Consider the following 20,611-nt stretch of genomic DNA (forward strand, 5'->3'; position numbering starts at 1 on the left):
AGAACAAAATTAAGGAGTGACAGAGATTATACTGGGAGAAGGAGAAAGGGAAAGGTAGAATGGGGTAAATTATCTTACATAAAACAGACAAGAAAAGGCTTTTACAGTGGAGGGGAAATGCGGAAAGGTGAGAGGGAATAATTGAATCTTATTCTCATCAGATTTGGCTTAAGAAGGGAATAACATACACACTCAATTGGGTATGGAAATCTATTTTACCCTACAGGAAAATAGGGGACAAGGGGATAAGAGAACAGGGGTATGATAGAGGGGAGGGCAGACTGGGGGAGGGAGTAATCAGAAGCAAACACTTCTAAGGAAGGACAGGGTCAAAAGAGAGAATAGAATAAACAGGGTGGAATAGGATGAAGGGAAATATAGTTAGTTTTTCACAACATGACTACTATGGAAGTGTTTTGTAGGAATTCACATGTACAACCTGTATCGATTTGCTTGCCTCAACAAGGGTAGAGGGGGGGGGGGAGAAGGGAGAAAATTTGGAACCCAAAGTTTTAAAAACAAATGTTAAAAATTGTTTTCACATGCAACTGAGAAATAAGATATACAGGCAATGGGGTACAGAAATCTATCCTGCCCTATATGGAAATAGAAGGAAAAAGGAATGGGGATGGGGAGAGATACAAGGGAGGGCAGATTAGGGGAAGGGGTATTCAGAATGTACGCCATTTTGGGGTGGAAGAAGAAACAAGATGGGGAGAAAATTTGGAACTCAAAATTTTGTGGAAGTGATTATTGAAAGCTAAAAATAAATAAATATTTTAAAAAGTTATAACCACTACAAAAATATATTCTGAAAAAAATCCTAAAACATCCTTACCAGTAAACAACATCTAGTGGTGCAAAGTATTTTTTCATTATCAGGTCTGCAAAGTAAGCCTCTGTTTCACGGCAAGCAGTCCCATTTCCAATCACTACAGTGCTGCAGCTTTAAAAGGAAAAAAAAAGTCTCACAGAAGTAACAAACTAAAATTACACCTTCACAATCAGCAATGAAAAAATGCATTCCAAAGCATATACTCTTTAATAGGTGCCCGTATTTGGGCACATACCCTGGCAACCTGTGCTTCATCTCATTCGAGTAAAAAGGAAGAGACATGGTATAAGTAAAGTTTTCCTCCAACTGAAAAAGGATAATGATGATGAGGAGGAGGATGATCAAAAAGGGATTTTTTTCCCCACATGCCCCATGTTCCCAGCATAATCAGTTTTCCTTTTGACTTGGAAACCTGATAGCATTAAAAGAAACAGTCATTAAAATGCTGCCAAACCAGAGTTTGGAAGCACATGACACTGCATGGTCTTAAACAGAGAAAAAATATTACTCGGCCCAAGAGTTCAAGATTAATCCCAAATGTTCAACGTCTATCAAGGTCCTATCACAATTGAGAAAAATTTTCATCTGTCTAAGATGGTCTCACCTAGCAACAAAGGGATGGACCAGATGATTTCTCAATATCTCTTCTCGACTAAAGATTCTATATCCCTAACAAATGTTTCTTTCCTATATTTATTTTCCAGATGTCCATGGTGATCCACAGTATTTTATACAGTATTTTTCTTGCCAAATACTTATGCTCGTAACACTAAGAAATATCAGTCTAACATGACACTTGTTACTAGTTACATTTACTCAAAAAAAGAACATCTCTCAAGAAGCAAAGCTTTGAAAAACCACAACAGGAACTTCTCAGCTAATCACATGACTGGCCATGTTTTCAAGGAACTCCTATAATCAGTCTATGGATACAATGAGTCTATTGCTTAATAAGTACATGAGAAAAGCTTAAATAGAAGAATAAGATGAGTAAGCTACTAGATACCATGCTACCTTTGGTAAATAAAAATATTTCCTTTGAGTTTCCAAATATCCTTCTCTCTGGAGACATGGCTTTTTTTGCAATGCCTTCTCTCCACTTAAATGAAGGTTCTTCCCCCTTTTACACTCATAGTTTTATAGGCCTTCTTAGTTGAATAAGCTACAAAAGTACTCAGAAAGTTATGTTTCCATACTTGAAATTCAGCAACAGCCTTTTTATCTTCTCTGCTTCTCGGAATCCTTGTCCTGAATGCAAGTAGACGACATCAGTATGAAGTATCTGACCTTAGAGAAATAAAAAATTAAAGCCATTTAATTAGAATTTAGAAAATCAAAGATACTATCAATTGGACTAGAGCCAAGCTTAAAGACTGGTAAGTTTTAGGAGGAAAGGGGAATGTTTTAACTGTCCATTTAATAAGAATTTTAATTACAGTCACTAATCAGAATATCCCAGTGCACTTTGAGGTGTTGCCACTGGCTAGGTCACACAGACAACGCCACACAATACCTTCCTCCCACTTTCCGAGAACCACTAAGTACAGAAAGATATATGGGTGTTCTAGCTATTTGGTGGTAAATTACTTGGCTATGACATCTCAAGAAACCAAGAAATATTTAAAATAGTCTGAAGTCTTAGGCAATCATCTTCTGCTTCTGCAAACATGGAATGGGAGAAAAGGGGGCAGAGTGTGATAAGAATCAAAGTTTTTAGACTACACATATGTGTGTGTTAATTTAACTTTTTTGCTTTTACATTTACATTTCTCTTTTTTCTCAATTATATGTAAACAAAAATTTTTAACATTCTCTTTTTTGTTGAGTTCCATATTCTTTCCCTCCCTCTCTCCCCTCCTTGAAAAGAGAATTTGACATAGATTATACATGTGTAATCATGTAAAACATTTCCATATTAGCCATGTTGCAAAAGAAAATGCAGACCAAAAAAAAAAGTATGCTTCAGCTGGCATTCAGACTCCATCAGTTCCTTCTATGGAGGTGGATAGCATTTTTCATCATAAGGCCTTAAGCATTGTTTTGGATCACTGTATTGATGAGAATAGCTAGGTCATTCACAGCTGATTATCACACAATATTACTACTGCTGTGTACAATGTTTTCCTGGTTCAGCTCATTCCACTTTGCATCAGTTCATGTATGTCTTCCCAAGTTATTCTGTAAGCATCCTGCTCATCATTTCTGATAGCACAATACTATTTCATCATAATCATATACCACAACTTGTTCAGCCTTTTCTCAATTAATGGACACCCCCTCAATTTCTAATTCTTTGCCACCAAAAAAGAGCTGTTATAAATATTTGTACATATAGGTCCTTTTCCTTTTTCTTTGATTTCTTTGGGGTATAGACCTAAAATAATGGTATTGCTGGATCAAAAGGTATGCACAGTTTTATAGCCCTTTGGACACAGTTTCAAATTAACTGCTGGTCTTCTAAATGTAAAATCCTTAAACAATGACAAAAAACATACTATTGAGGAGACTCAGTAAAGTCAATTTTGAAATGTTTATTACAAATGATACCAAAAGAAACGGAAAATTGCAGCTAAAAGTAATATTTGCTCACTGGTTCCCTTAATTAAGGGAGTTTTATCATGCATCCAAAGACAATAAAAAACATTTTGGATCATTTTGAATTACAGTATTCAAGATGAACTTGAACAAAAAAAAAAACATTCTGAGGATAACTTCAGTTTTTTGCACTCACAACTGCTGCAAAGGATGAGAAGATGAATTCTTTGAAGAATTAATTAAAATGCATAATAATCTACAAATTAACTAAACATATACCTTAATACGCACTGATTTTAATAGAAAATTGGGCAAAAGGAAGGAATGGAAAAAAATAAATTGGAAAATGTGACTCAGAAGTAACAAAAAACAGAATCAAGGTTTGTGAATGACACAGAAGCCTCACCATATACATGATGCACATTTTCTTCAAGATCTTAGCGAGGTGGCAAATATAACATGTAACAAACAGCATCATAAAAACTTGTATGATTCTTTAGTGTTTGTAGTATTATTTCATTTGATCTAGAGAATAACTCTTGAGAAAGGTGAGATCAATTATTATCCGCATTCTAGAGATGAGGAAACTGAGGTTCTGAGATGTTACATAACTATCCCCTAGGTAACATAGCTTACATAGCTATTGTCTTATACATGAAGTCAAGTCAAGTCAAGAAGCACCTTTTAAATGCTTACTGTGTTCCAGGCACCGTGCTAAGTACTAGGAGATGCAAAGAAAGGCAAAAACAGACTTTGAAAACAACTAGTTGGGGCAGCTAGATGGAGCAGTGGATAGAGCACCAGCCCTGAAGTCAGGAGGACCTGAGTTCAAATATGGCCTCAGACCAAACACTTGACCCTGGGCAAGTCACTTAACCCCAACAGCCTACAAAACAAAAACAACAACAAAAAAGAAAACAACTAGTTATTAACTTTTAAGTTATTTCTGAATTATGTCTGTGTACAAACAGACTATCAACTTGTTACACCAAAGAACAAAATCAATAACAATATCAGAAAAATAAAGATGAAATGAAGACATTGCAATCAAAAACAACTTCAGTGTGGCCAATTCAAAAAAGCTATGGGCCCGTGGATAATGAAGGAGTCAGCCTGTATCAAAGGCTAATAGTATTTCCTAAGGAATTGTAAGCTGTGTACAGCAATCAACACAACAAAGAAATTAAAGGAGCTTAGAAGCCAACTTAGCCAGAAAACATTTGATCTCCTTTTCAAATGGAGAAATGTAGCAATCAAAGACAATACTGGTATGGAATATAAATTCCTTTGGAAAATTTTATAAAGGAGGATGGGAAAAGATTATGAGTAGTAGTAAAATGAGAAAATTTAGCTTCCCCTTAAACTGAAAAAAAAAAAACAAAAAAACAAAAAATAAAAAACCAATGTCAACCATCACAAATTCCCACCTCTCAAAAGAAAAAAAAAATTCCCACCTCTCCTACTTCATACCTCAAAACTCTTCAACATCATCCCCTCTTTTCACCCTTGGCTCTTGAATCCATGAAGAGGTAGGCCTTCTCCTTGGTAACCCTTTAACTTGTACTCTTAAATCAATCCCCTTCTTTTTTCCTACCAAGAATTTGCCCCTTCAATCACTTCCAGGACTTTCTCTTACCTAATCTTTCCTTATCCACTGGCTCTTTCTTTGCTGTTCACATGACTCTTCATTCCTTGAAACTGCAATTCACATCTTCCCCACCCCTACCCCCCACCCCGGGCTGCCTTTGAAAGCCATTCTACATCTCCTATTTATGGCTTTCAACCAGACTATCTGACTGAAACTACTCTCAAAGGCTACCAACAACCTCTTCAGGGCTAAATTAACAGTCTCTTCTTAGTCCTCATTCTATTTGACCTCTCTGCCCATAGTAACACTGCTGACTATATCTTTCCACTGGACTTTACACTCTCTGACCCCACCTTCTCAGTTTACTTTGTGGCATCATCACCTTTCTCCCACCAAGAGTGGATAATTCCAAATGTCCTATCCTAGATCATCTCCTCTCTTTTTTTTCTAGAGATTCTAACCTGGTGATCTCATCACTTCTCCTGCCTTGGATTATTATCTCAAAGCAGATGAGTCTACATATCCAATCCTAATATCTCCTTTTAACTCCAGTCCTGTAAAATCAGTTTCCTCCTAGTCATCAGCATCTCAATGACCTGTAAGCATCATAAATTAACAGGTCCAAAACAGAATTCATTATCTTTCCCCAAAAATACATCTCTCATCCATATTTTTCAGTTTCTGCTAAGGACACTACTATCTTTTCAGCAGAACAGGTTTACAACCTAGAAATCATCCTTCACAATTCTTTCTTCTTCATACCTCTATTTTCTATTATTGCTAACTCCTTCGAATCCTACCTTCTCCATACCTATTTTCTAGTATTGCTAAATCCTTCCAATCCTACCTTCCCCATACCTTCCCCTACTTTATCATTCATCCCCTTCTCTCCACCCACCCACACAATCTCTACTCTAGCTTCAGGCCCTCATCACCTCTTGCCTAGAACAGAGCTTCTTAACTTTTTCCACTCAGGACACTTTCAGCATTTCTTAAACCGTTTGGGTTGGACTCCTTGCTTCCACTTTCTCCCCTCTCCAAGTCGACTCCCACATAGCTACTAAATTAATTATTTCTAAAACACAGATCTATTTGTGTCACAACCCCACTCACTTCAATGAGTACCTATGGCCTTTAAGAAAAAAATGGTAAATTTTTAGCCAGCCATTTAAAGCTCTCCATAATTGGGCTCCTATGTAATTTTCCAGTCTTATTTCATATTATTCCCTTTGATGCACTCTTCGTTCCCAAGAAAATTACCTACTAGATATTCCCCAACCTCTTTCCTTAGTTCCTTCAGCGTCAAACCCTTCATGATAGCTCTACTGATCTCAATTGTTTGTGCTTTCTCACCCTTTAAATTAATTTGTATCTGCATGCAAGATATATTCTTCCTGAAGACTAAAAGCTCCTTAAGGGCAAGAGCTATTTTTTTTTTGTCTTTGTATCTCCCTACAGTGCCCAGCATAATGCCTTGAAAAAGGTATTTGGAGGCAGAACTACAACAGAGGAGTAGCAGGCAGAAATATAGTCAAACCCCTCCCCCATGACTCCTCTACAAAGATCTAAAAAAATCAACAGAAAAATCTTCATCAGAAAACCCAAGGGAAAAAAACACAGCAAATCATTATTTTAGACTAGGTCAGCAGAGAGATACAGAGAGGTCTGTGGGGACTAGGAAAGAAGTCTAGCAAGGAAAAGCAAAACAGAGCACTCTAGCACAGGAATGAAAAGATTACTCAGAATGTGCACCAGGACAAAAAAAACCGTTATCAGACCATCATCAGAAGGAGTTACCTTCTGGTTACAGGTACAGAATAAGTTTGAAGTGGCAGTCTACAAGTCTGTACCCAGATCCAAGACTGAGGAAGGGACTTGTGCCTAAGGATAGTGTTCAAGGGTAAGACTGTTACTGAGCAAGGTACAAAGTCAGAAGGAAGCAGGGGCTGTATATGGCTCTGACATCAGAAGTGCAGCAGGATCACAGTTCCAGTGCTAATCAGATAGTACACTCTACAAAGGAATAACCAGGGAAGGAATCCTAGACCAAAGGTGAGCTTACAAATCTGTCACTCTGAACCAGCAGAGCTTTCCACCTGGCTGATAGTGGCTGAGTCCAGTAATAATCTACTGATTTCCAGTCATCCAGATTGACAAATTCGGTTTCACCCTTGATTCTTGACTGGCCTTCACTCCACATATTTAATATGTTGCCAAATCTTATTAGCTCCACAACATCTCTGCATCTGTCCTCTTCTCTCAACTCACACAACTACTACCATATTCTGAGTACTTATCACCCCTGAACTGGATTAGTTAAATAGCCTCCTAAGTAGACCCTGTGCTTCAGGCATCTTACTACTTCAACCCATCTCCCACACAGCTGCCAAAATGATTTTCCTAAAAACCAGGTCTGATCATGTCATTCTTCTCCTCAATATACTCCAGTGGGTCCCCATGACATCTGGGATCAAATATAAACTCCTCTATTTGGCACTGAAAGCCCTTCAAAACCTGTCCTTGTCTTTTCAATCTATTACACATTACACTCTTTCATGCACTTCATGTCCTAAACAACCTTATTTTTCTACATACATGACAATCCATTTCATATCCACATGCTTATGCATTGTCAGTCCACATGGAGGAAATGCACACTCTCTATTCACCCTCATCTCCTGCAATCCTTAGTCTCTTTCAAGACTCAACTTAAGCAGCTTTTCCTGATCTCAATGAATCCCTAATTTGTTATTACATTTCAAACGCTGACTCTCCGTGACTGCATTGGGGGTTTTCTTGGCAAAGATACTGGAGTGGTTTGCCATTTCCTTTTCCAGCTCATTTTACAGATGAGGAACTGAGACAAACAGGGTTAAGTGACTTACCATAAGTCACAGAACTACTTAAGTGTCTGAGGCCAGATCTGAACTCAAGATAATGAGTGGCCTGACTGCAGGCCCCAGCCCTTTATCCACTGAATCACCTTGATGCTCCTGAATCCTTGATTACTCTGCATCTGTTTTGTATATATACTTATACATGTACCTTTCTCCTCTGACTAGAATGCAAGTTCCTCAAGGGTAGGAAATGTTCCATTTTTATCTCTATATCCCACGCATTTAGCACAGTGCCAGGAATTTAGTAAACATTTAATCAATGATTGTTGGTGATTTTCCTCTTTTGCATGGAAAAGCCAAAAGAAAGTAGTTACTTTCACTATTTATTAAACTTGCAAATGATTAAAATAGATTTAAGACTATGTGGAAGTTTCAGTTGCCTACTGCGAATAACTGATTAGTTTTCCATTACTTTTTCATTTATTTCTTAAACATCTTTAGAAAAGAGTTGGGACAGTCATAGGAGATTACTTTGTGGAAGAGAGACTTTTGATTGGCATTGTTTTCTACTGAATTAATGTTTTTTTTCCCTTGGCTTTGCTTCAATCACTTGCAATTTAAACAATTTAGCATTGAGTTCATAAGATTTTGATGCATATTCTGATTCATCATGAAACCATATTTCATCAGAATAGATGTTAAGCATATTTTTGTTGGACAGTCCATTTTCCCAAATCTATCCTTGATAATATCCCAGTTTTTCAACAGAGTTCAAACCAGGCAGTTTCCTAGGCAACTGAAGTATGTTTATTTTTATCACTTCTATACATTTCTTAAATCTTTCATGACCTCTGCGGCATGTTGCAACACCATGTTATAGTATTCCATCAACATATGGGGACTGCTATAATTGTGGGACAATTCAACTTCTGCATACATAAATATATTTATCAGAGTTCATCCTTCCCTCAATGGGGATGAGACTTCAAGGCCCACTGGAAGTAAAAAAAGAAAAAAATCCTCAACACATTTTGGCAGGGTATATATTCTACAGATCCATTTGGCCTACAGTTTTGATATATTCTTAAATGAAAAAGTGAGTTTCATCAGTAAAAACAACCCTTTTCAACTTTTAGTCCTTGCCAAGAACAAAGGATTTTTTTTCTTCAAAACAATGGCTATTAGTTGTTTATTTTTTAATCGGTACTTTACTTAACTTCAAGAAGTCTATGCCATACTGTAGAGGTATCAATATCAACTCCTTCAATGGTAAGGTCCCTTTAAAGGATCACGCTTGGTTTCTTTGGATTAGGTTGTTCTGCAGCAAAAATCTATAGGTTCTTTTTAAAAAAAATAATCTATATTTTTGTTTGGGACTATTTTCCTTTGAGCTTTAGTAGGACTGATCCTGTTCCGTAGTGAACTTGGAAAAATCCTTGAAACACTTGACTTCCCTGCATCAACAACTGCTGTTAACAGTCACTGAAAAGTATTCTTTAAGAGTTACAACTCTCGTAAATTTCCTCAAAGTAAGAATATGCATCTTTAAAAAACAGAAGAGTTAATCATATAACAAAACAAAGTAAAGAAACATGCATGTTTGGCATGAAATCCAGCACTCAAGTATCAGAGAATTATCTAAGGGTACCAGCTCAATCTGATTTCATCTAGTCAAAACTAGACATTCCTAAACAGCCTAGTGCCAGTAAAAGTACACACACAAACACTGTTGTAAAAAAATTAAATTATGTCAGAATGATTTCTTGTCCCAAATAATTCACACAACAGTAAGACTTTAAGAGCTCCTCCAGAATCCAAAAGCAGTTCCTTAGGTGAAGGATGTGAATTTGTTTAAATTCATAATTCCTGTCATGAGACAAAATATCCAGTTTCCCTTCTTTCAAATTCTTCCTAAAATTCTTTATTTAACATAAACCATCAGAAAAACAATGACAAGCTATGATTGAACTTCCTTATTACCATGTAACAATAAATATATATAACAAAATCTTGCAAAAGTATACCACTTTTTAATACAGTAAGAAATGAAAATGACCAGTTAATGCTCAATATTCCCAGGTAAAGGAACAAATGAAGTGGGGGGAAAAGAAAATTTCAATTAACCAATATAAGGAATACTAAAAACTACAATGCTTATCCTCTATGAGTTTTAGGAGCCTTTTAGGCTTTCAAGCTTTTGGTTTTAGGAGAGAATAAAGTTAGTATTTATAACAATTACAAAACTCCCAGCTAAAATGTAATTATTATAATCTGTCTTAATTAATTTTAGGAAATTTAAAGACAGGCACTCACTGGTAGGAGAAACAATAGCTAACTTGCAACCATGCTTGTATCCAGGATCCACTCCCATCAAGGTTCGCCCTGGAACAGGACTTGTTAGAAGCAGCTGTCTGAGGTTTCTTCCAAACATCATTATTGATTCCTTCTCTGCATCTGATGTGAGTTTTGATCTAAGAAGTCACACACCCACCAAAAAAAAGTTTAGTATTTTTTTCTTTTCAATCCACAATCCTGGAAAAGATCAAACATGGTTTGACACAATTATTCTTTCAGAGCTTTTAATGGAACAAATGGATTTATTGAGAGAAACACCAAACCAAGAATTAGTTCAAGTATATTTCTGTTATTGAGAAACAGGACAGCCTAGGAGGGACAGAAACCTGGCCCAGAACAACCTGAGTTCAAGTCCTACCTATATTTCATATTGGCTACATGACCCAACGCAAGCCACAGAACCTCTCATTTTTCCAAGCAACTTGATCCAAGTGCAGATCTGTATTAACAGAAAAATTCCTCAGCAGGAGCTCCAGATATTGACAAAATCACATTGTTGTTCAATTGTTTCAGTCATACCTGACACTTTTGTGACCCCATTTGGGGTTTTCTCATCAAAAATACTGGCGTGGTTTACCATTTCCTTCTCCAACTCATTTTACAGATGAGGAAACTGAGGCAAACAGGGTTGAGTGACTTGCCCAGGGTCACAGAGGTACTAAGTATCTGAGGCCACATTTGAATTCAGGCTGTGCACTCTATCCAATGCACTACCTAGCTGCCCTGAAAAAATTACAGGTCCAGCCAAAAAATATTTTGTTCAGCATTTCATCATGTGAAATTTCATGCAAAATTTCAAAGCATTCTCTACCCATAAATTTTTTTATTTCTATATTTTCTCTTCACAATTCCTCCTCACACAAAGTCACTGTGCGACTTGGTAGGGAAGGGAGTATACAACACATCACAAATTAAGAAACAGAAATGCACTGCTGTTGTACAAAAGCATAATTCAAGAGGAAATCAACAGGAAAATAACACTGAAGAAACAAGATGAACTTTCACATTTTAAACTAACTTCACTTACATTTATTTTTATTATCCATTCACCTTTCCAAAATAAGATGAGACTTGAAACCATAGCTACCGATTACCACAAGACTGAAAGCAGCAGTTGGTGGGAATAATTGAAGACCAGGGCTTCAAAGAGTAAGACCAAATACAGGTAAGGGTGCAAGAGACTCAAGAAAAGAGGACAGTGTAGAGCTGACCTAGTTCACTAAACTTTTAAGATGGGAATGGGAGATGTGTGTAACCAGTACAGTCAGTGCATAAATGAAATTTCTTTCCTTTTCTTAATCAAAACAAAGTTCCAAAATGGTCTTAGAAAAATTCTACTGAATCATTTAAAAAGATAAAAGATGGAAAGTTACTCAAAAGAGGTTTGAAAATAATTTAAAAGCTTTGGATTAAGAGTTAAGAAATTAAATATGAAAATAAAGAGGTCTAAGGGCTTCAGCAAGAAGTTGTGGCCACAGTTCTGCATATGTGTCTGACATATTCTACTTCTGTGGCCTTCTCCGAAACACCCAGCCCTAGGTTCTTCTGAGGTAGGTATCCAAGTACACCAATGAAACAACACAGGCTGCTAGATATCTTGGGGCTAATAAAAATTCAGCTGAATCCTTAAAAACCAAAGTAATCCTGATCTAAATGTTAAAAGTATGCATGAATATGATCCACAAGAACTAACAAAGAAAAATGCAAAATGGATGTTCAGATCTAAAAATGATGTACCAAAGTGAAGAGGAAAAAGGAGTACTAAGAATTAGCTAACGGGGTGTTACAATAAAGACATGCACCTCCACCCTGGCTTTCATCTCATCTCTCACATACTTTTCATCAGTTCAATCTTCTGATTTTTATATCATTACAACTACTAATTCCAGGATACTCTTTAGAAGGCTACTTTAATGTCTTAAGAGCATTTGTTCATCGCATGTACTAAGTACTTCCCCAAAAAGAAACCATCTTATTTAACAATGATCATCTTCTTTCGTCATTATTGTAAACAAAATACACCTTCTTCTGCTCTGATTTTCTCTGGCTCTCTGTCCTCTGAAAACGATTTCTAACAAACACCTTTATTAATCTCTTATTTTTACTGCTGCTTCTTTTCAAAGTCTTCTTTTAAAAACTATTTCTTCAGCTTGGCTACTGGGCACCACTAGATTGGTAACACAGGATTAGAAATACAATATTTCAAATGATCACATATTGTCAATAGTATCTGCAGCTTATCTAACAAGAGTAATTTTGTGATCTATTTTTAAGAGCTCCAAAAGAGAGCAATGAGGATATCAGTTTTTTTATTAAACAATTATTGAGCAATTGCCACATAAGCTGTATATGTGCATCATGTGCGTGTGTGTGTGTGTGTATGAAAATAAAGCACATGTGCTATATACCTGTACTCTCTACAAAGGAGAGGATAAATGAGGCGTTTGTAGGAATCCTCTACGGAATCATGTAAGATCTTCATTAATTCCGGCCTGGCAAATTGTAAAGGTCTCCACCTGCAGAACAGAAGAAACACAGTGCTGAAATCATACAACATAATCAAATATACGCAATGATCAGGAAAAGGGGAACATTAGAAAAAGAAATCCTCTTTCAGAAAGGAAATTAAGTAAGCCACAAAACAAATACAAAAGGACAGCATGGAAGGAAACTTAGTACAGACTAACAGGTAAACGTCATTAAATATTTAAAGAACAATTAATATTATGCCATATATTGTTCTCAATAATTGAAGGGGAAAAGCCCTCTACCAACCTCCTTTTACAAAAGAAATACGGTCCTAATATTTGAATTAGGGAGGCAATAAAGCACAGAATAAGACCAATGTCACTAATTAGTAATGACAGGAAATTTTAAAAGAAATTACAGCATAAGGACCCCAAAATACACATTAAAAATTTATTCACCATGAGGCAACATTGTTCAATGATGAGGAAACTAAACTAAGAAAGCATATTAAACAAAAAAAAGATATAATTATATCAATAGGAGGAAAAGCCTTTGAAAAAATATAACTCATTTATAATAATAATAGCTAGCACTTAAAGTTGAGAGAAACTGAGGTGACCCCTGGCAAATTACTTAAGTTATACATGTCTCAGTTTCTTCATCTATAAAATAACTATAACATCAACCTTATAGGGTTGTTGTAAGAATCAAAGGAGATACTATATGTGTGGAATTTTGTGAATCTTAATGCCCTATGTTAATATTATTATCATTATAAATGAATGTTAGCAGTACTGGTACATAGTAAACACTTAATAAGTCCTTGTTGACTGATTGATAATTAGAAGCTATTCCAAAAAATACAGAAATAAAGCAAGGATGACAACTCTCCATAATATAATTTGGAATTGTTCTAAAAATGCTAGTATAAGAATAAGAGAACAAAAGTAAATAAGGATCAACAAACAGCAAAATAAATAACCCCTAAAGATATGATGATTTGCTTAGAAATCAAAGACAATTAGAAAAAAAAACTGCATCAATTAATACTTCCAGTAAAGTATCAGGATACAAAATAAGTCCACAAAAAATCATCAGCACACACACAATAAAAACCAAGATGAAGTGAGAAGAAAATTCTATTCAAAATAACTGCAAAATATCTGAGAGTTGGCTGATACTGCCAAATACAACTATAAAATACTTTTTACAAAAAGACTAAGATTTAAATAATTGGAGGAGATTCTTGCTAAGATGTCAACATCAAAGGTCACAGAGGAACCAAGTTCTCAGGACACCCCAATAAATATATGAAAAGGACCCAGGAGTGAGCAATGAGAAAGGAAACCAATGAGAAACAGAAGAAAGCTCATGAATCTAATCCCAGAACTCAAAATTTTAAAAAAGTGGGCAAAATTGGGGAGGCTGAAAGAGGAATCACACCAGGAAGGAAAGTGAAAACTCAGAAAAATAAGTCTAAATCCTGAGGGCTCTGAAAGAGAGGTTAGAGATAAATGCACAAGCGAATTCTGAAAGAAGGGTCACTCAGATGAACAGATGGATGAATGAATGAATGAAAAGCTAGCATTTATGCCCTTATTAAGTACCAGGTAGAGAACTAAGTACGCTGAGGATAGCAATAAAAACAAGTAAAACAGTTTCTTGGCTTGACTGAGAAAGTTAATATGCATGGAAAAGGGATGGACAAAGTATCTGGAACTGTTTGGTGTATGGCAACTGATTGATATAACCATTCTAGCAATGGAAGCTTGAAATCTGGTTAAGAGGAAGAGCATGGATAAGATGATGCGTGGCAACTTGAAGAAGGCTGGAAAGTAGCAGAATTGTTCCAGGTGAGAAATAGTGAAAGTCTGCCAATCAGAAACCAGGAGGGCCAGGACAGAAGAGATTAAAGCTAGAGGTCAGAGACAGAGACTACAGCACAATACCCTGTAAAAAGGCAGGGATCCAACAACAGAAGAGCCATACCAAGGAAGCCAGCAGAGGGTTTTATAAGCAGGCCAACAGTCAACCAAAAAGAGTAATCAAAAAGACGATGCAAGCTAGCAGGAGATCCACTAATCAGAACCTAAATCAAGACACTGCCCCAAGCCTACGAGAACAGAAATGGGAGACAGTGCCTGCCTCTGTATGTCACTGCACAAGGAGACAAAATTAATGGAAATCACAGGAGACAGAGCTAACTCAGCACTTGGGAGCTCACCCTGGAAGGCCTTGCAGGAAGACACAGACCAATATAATCTCCAATATCTGAACAGAGACTGTCAAGACTAAAGTAAAAACAAAACAAATAACTCCGAATAGGAAAAGGACAAGGGACAAAAATGCAATACAAGGAGAACAAGAATGAAAGGGGCCAATCCAAGGACACACAGTGAAACAGAAGGAAATTGAAAGGAAAGCCATTAATTAAAGCAAAAGGTGGAGCACAGTACTTGTTATCCCATCCAGAATGGTGGCTAGAGTGATACAGTACAGTGATAGAGTACAGAGAAAACAAGACACAACAGGATCTAAACAATCTATCCCTAAGACCCAGAGAAAATGGCATCACTACAAGTCTCAATCTAAGAAGCAAAGTTGTAAATATGAGTAAACAAAAGAAAAAGCTGAACACAATGAAAACATATTAGGGTTTAAGAGAAGCCTGAAAGACAAACTCAGAAGAAGAAAAGGTATTCTGCAATAAATATGAGCAAATGTTAAAAGAAAAAAAGATGGCTTGGCAAAAAAAAAGAACTAAACCTGGAAGAAATAAGGAAAAAGAAAACTAAATTGAGCTCTTTAGAGAAAAAAATTATAAAGAGAACAGCTTGAAACAAAAGGATAAACCAATTCAACAAGCATTTCTTAAGCTACCACTATATACCAGTCAGACAAGACAATAAGCATTTAAGCTCCTACTATGTGCCAGGCACTGTGCTAAGAGTTCAGGATACAAAGAAAGGCAAAAGTCTCTCAAGATCAGTCTAATAATGCATGAGACAACAGGAAAACAACTCAATAGAAACAAGATACATAGCAAATTAACTGGAAAAAAATAATAAGAGGTATGACACTAGCATTAAGAACAATCAGAAAAGGCTTCTCATAGAAAGTAGGATTTAGCTGGGATGTGAAAGAAAACAGGGAACACAGGAGAAGATGAAGAAGGAGAGGCATTGGGAACATCTACTGAAAATACCCAATCTGGAGATCCTGCTCAAAGAATAATAAGGAAGCCAACATCACTGAATCCAAGAGTAACTGGGGGAGGAGAAAAATATAAGATTAGAAAGGCAAGAGGGTTCCAGATTGTAAAGGGCTTTGAATTCCAAAGAAAGGATTTTATATTTGGTCTTAGAGTTAATAAGAAGCAACTGTAGTTTTGTGGTTAAACACTTGGGATAAAAAGAAAGGCAAAAAAACAAAAGCTTGCTAACAAGGAACTTTACCCAAAAAGTGGGTTTTCTGAAAGTAAAATGGAACAAAATGCAGTAACTCTACAAGATAACATGAAATACTAAAATAAAGTTAATATGTTGAAAAATAGAAGTATAAAGTATCTGCAATTTTTTAAAATAACCTGAGCAAGGAAAAATAATTTTAAGAGTAATCCTAAATCTCATGACCAAACAAAAAACCTGGATACCACTATTTCAAGAAATCATGGAAAGGAAAAAAAAAGAGGAAGAAGGAACAGAGTCAAGATGGTGGAGTAAGAGCTAACAGTTGACCTTAGTTCCTTCACATCCTACTCTACAATAACATGTTTAGAGCTGCAGACCAAACTCTGGTTGGGAAAGCCTAAAGTCACACTGAGTCATTTTTCCAGCCCAGAGCAGCTTAGGAAGATAAACAGAGAAATGTGAGGACACTGGGGTACAGGTGGGCCAGCAGCCCAGCAACAGCAGCATGGAAGTGGCAGTGGGTTATGGGGACAGCAGCAGCAGGGAGCATGCCAGTACCCAGAAACAGTAAGGGGACCGAATATCGAGACAAAAAGACATCCCAGGGGGTGCCATACCAGAACTGGGAGCAGGAAAAAGTGTCATCTGGCAGCTCTATCACCCATTACCCAGTTCTGGGTCACAGTTCCTAGGTAGAGAGGAGCAGCTATAGTTACAGTCTTTAGGAAGCAGGTGTCCTATCTGTAAGGAGCAAGTAACAAGATTCAGAAACACAGCTTTATGATCTAAAGCCCAAGAACAGACTGGGGACTCTGTTCTAATCTTCAGTACCATACATAAGTCTGCAATGGAATAAATTAGGGCTAAAGGTGAAAACCAAGAGGGAGCCAGCACTTTTGAAACTGTAGAACCTCCTGGGGGCTAACTGTGCCTGAATCCAGTAACAGTCCATTGAAACTCAACTACACAGAAGCCAAGAGACCCCAACAAGTTCAGAAATTTGCAGAAAGAAAACCTAGAGGGCAGTGAATAGACCTTTCCTGGCATAATACCTTTTTAGAAACACCAGACATTGCAGAATCCCAGAATGAGTTGTGAAAGCAACAGCAGTGCATAAAACACAGTATCTCAGGCCAGATACCTGCAGTCCAAAGTCAAAAAAGGAACAGAAAAACGAGAAAAGAAAAAAAGAGTCTGATCATAAAACGCTAATATGATGACAAGGAAGATCAAGACACAAACACAGAAGACAATTACTTGAAAACATCTACAAGCAAAACCTCAAAAAAAATGTATTTGGACACAAAACCAACAAAAATTCCTAAATGAGTTAAAGAGATATATTTTTAAAGAGCAAAAAAAGATTTTAAAAATCGATTTCAGCATGAAAGTAGATAAACTAGGAAAAATGAAAGCTATGCAAGAAATATATGAAAAAAGAGTTATCAGCTTAGGAAAAAATATACAAAAAATACTGAAGAAAATAATTCTTTAAAAATCAGAATTGACCAAATGGTGTAAAAAATAAAATACAAAACCTCAATGTAGGAAATAATGCTTAAAAATTTCAATTGGCCAAGTGAAAGCTAATGACTCCATGAGACATCAAAAAAGTTAAAAAAAAAAGTCAAAAAATTGGAAATGCAGAAGCAAATCTGAAAACTCTCAAAGGAAAAATAACTAACCAGCAAAATATATATGGAAGAAAGGTAATTTAATAATCACTGGATTACCTCAAAGTGCAAAAAAAAGAGCCTAGACATCATATTTCAAGAAAATATAAAAGAAAATTGCACAGATATCTTAGAACCAGAAGGCAAAGTAGGAATTGAAATAATCCACCAAGTAACCTCTCAAAAGAAATTCCAAAATGAAAATTCCAAGGAATGTTATAGACAAAATGCAGACCTCCCAGTTCAAGGAGAAAATAATACAAGTAGCAGAAAGGAAGAATTTAAACACCATTGAATCAAAGTCATGATCACACATGATTAAGCAGTTACCACTACAAGGAAGCAGAGGACTTGGAATATGATATACTTTAAGGATTACAATCAAAAAATAACCTACCCAAGAAAATTAAGTAGAATCCTACAGGGTAAAAAAATAGACATTTAATGAAATAGATGATTTTCAGGAAATCCTGATTAGATGTGATTAGAAAAAATGTGACAAACACAAGACTCAAGTAAAAAAAAAAGGTAGAGTGAAAAATTATGAGGAATTAAAGAATTAAACAGGGTTATACTGTTTACATCCCCCTTAAGAATTTTATCATCAATAAGGCAGTTAGAGAGAATCTAGATAGACAGAGGGTAGGAAATTATCTGTTGTTGAAATTATCTGAAAATGGAAGGGTGACAAAGAGGGAGGTACTGGGAGAAGAGGTAAGAGAGAGGAGGAATAGGGAAAATTATCTCACATAAATAGGGTGTTCATTATACAATGAAGAAGGGTAATTTGGTGGGGGAAGTGGATTGGGCAATATTTGAACCTCTCATCTAAATTGTAATAGGAATCAGAATCTAACAATATGTTGTTTACAAGAAAAATACTTGAAACAGAAAGACACAGAGCTAAAATAAGGGACTAGAGGAGAATCTATTATGCTGCAGGTGAAGTAAAAAAGGCAAGGAGTAGTTATCGTGACCTCAGACAAAGGAGGAGTAAAAGGAAACCTAATTAAAATCACTGCTTTGCCTACATTTCACTAAAAGTTACCACAGACAATGAAGTAATATCAATACTAAAACAATACACACCAAATGGCACTAGACCTAAATTACTGATGGAAAATTTAAATTAGGGTTAAAGAAACAGACACCAAAACTATACTATTGGGTATCTCAATATACTCCCTCGTACTTAGGTAAACCAAACTACAAAATAAACAAAAAAGAAGATAAGAGATGGACAGAATTTTAGAAAACTTTGAAATGATAAACCTCTGGAGAACTCTAGAACAGAAATGAAACACTGTTTCTCAGCTATGCATGGCACCTTCACAAAAATTAACCATGTATCAGGACATAAAAATCTCACAAACAAATGCAAAGAAAAAGGATCTCTTTCTTTCTTTCTTTCTTTCTTTCTTTCTTTTTTTTCTTCCTTCCTTCCTTCCTTCCTTTCTTTCTTTCGCTTTCTGGCGAGGCAATTGGGGTTAAGTGACTTGCCCAGAGTCACACAGCTAGTAAAGTGTCACATGTCTGAAGCCCCATTTGAGCTCAGGTCCTCCTGACTCCAAGGCTGGAGCTCTATCCACTGCAACACCTAACTGCCTCCCCCAAAACAGGATCTTCTTCAGACCATGGTGCAATAAAAATTATATTCAATGAAAAGACTCTGAACCACAGATTAAAAATTAATTGAAAACTAAGTAACTTAATTAGAACAAATGAGTAAAAAAAAACCACAGAAACAATCAATAATTTCTTTGTTACAACAATAAAACAACATTTGTGACTTAGAGCCAAAGCAATACTTAGTGGAAAACTGGTATCTCTAAAAAGTCTGCATCAAAAAAAGGAAGACCAGATCAACAAACTGAGTATGCAATTAGAAAAACAATAAATTAAAAACCCTCAACTAAACATCCAAATCCTGAAAATCAAAGAAGAGATTAATAAAACTGAAAATAAAACTGAACTAATAAATAAAACTAGAAGCTGGCTTTATGGGGTGAAAATACACAAACCATTGTCTAATTAGATTTTTAAAAAGGAACAAAGGAAATCAAATTGCCAGTATCAATACTGAAAAGGATGAATGTACAACCAAAGATGAAATTAAAGCAATTACTAGGAGCTATTTTGCTCAACTATATGACAATAAACTTGACAATCTGAATGAAATAAATGAATACTTTAAAAAATATAAGTTGCCCAGATTAAGAGAAAAAGAAATAGAATACTTAAATCACCCTACTATAGTAAAAAAAATTTCAAGAAGCCATAAATGATCTCCAGGGGAGGGGGTGGAGGTGGAGGATGGGAGAGGATAGATTTGCAAGTAAATTCTACCAAAGATTTTAAATAACAATTAATTCTAATACTCCATAAACTATTTGAAGAAAATACTTTTAAAGAAAGAACCCTACCAAATTTCTTCTATGAAACAAACATGATCTTGATACTTAAATCAAGGAGAACAAAAACAGAGAAAGAAAACTACAGACCAATTTCCCAAATAATAATGATGCAAAATTAAAAAAAAACACTAGCAAGGAGATTGGGACAATATGTCACAAAAACATAAACTATGACTATGCTGGATTTATACCAGGATGCAGGCCTGGCTCAATATTAGGAAAAGCATAAGTATAACTAGCTTTATCAATCACAAAAACAATATCATCAAACAATGATGAAAAAGCTTTTGACAAAATACAACACCTATTCCTATCAAAAAAAAAATCAGACAACACAGGAATAAATGGAAGCTTTCTTAAAAGGATAAGAAGAATCTAACTAAAACCTAAAGCAAGCAATTTCTGAAATGAAGATAAAGTAGAAGTCTTTCTAGTAAGATTCAGATGAGGTACGGAGGTCCGTTATCATTATTATTATGCAATATAGTACTAGAA

At 35.9% G+C, this 20,611-nt stretch overlaps 1 protein-coding gene across 3 annotated transcripts in view; it reads right to left on the minus strand.

The window, feature by feature from the left end:
* Positions 1 to 20,611, minus strand: part of SRBD1 (S1 RNA binding domain 1) — a 319,328-nt gene that overhangs the window by 224,076 nt on the left and 74,641 nt on the right. For 2 of the 3 annotated variants that reach the window (XM_021001268.2, XM_021001267.2), the window contains exons 12-15: positions 12,559 to 12,666; positions 10,109 to 10,266; positions 2,032 to 2,122; positions 839 to 946 (exon numbers count right to left, since the gene is read on the minus strand). In XM_021001268.2, the coding sequence (XP_020856927.1) occupies positions 839 to 946; positions 2,032 to 2,122; positions 10,109 to 10,266; positions 12,559 to 12,666 (465 nt within the window). The remainder of the gene's footprint in view (positions 1 to 838; positions 947 to 2,031; positions 2,123 to 10,108; positions 10,267 to 12,558; positions 12,667 to 20,611) is intronic. The other variant, XM_021001269.2, reaches the window with a different exon arrangement.

Source organism: Phascolarctos cinereus, unplaced genomic scaffold (assembly GCF_003287225.1).
Source record: "Phascolarctos cinereus isolate Bilbo 61053 unplaced genomic scaffold, phaCin_HiC Scaffold_2;HRSCAF=192, whole genome shotgun sequence".
NCBI classification, from domain to species: domain Eukaryota; kingdom Metazoa; phylum Chordata; class Mammalia; order Diprotodontia; family Phascolarctidae; genus Phascolarctos; species Phascolarctos cinereus.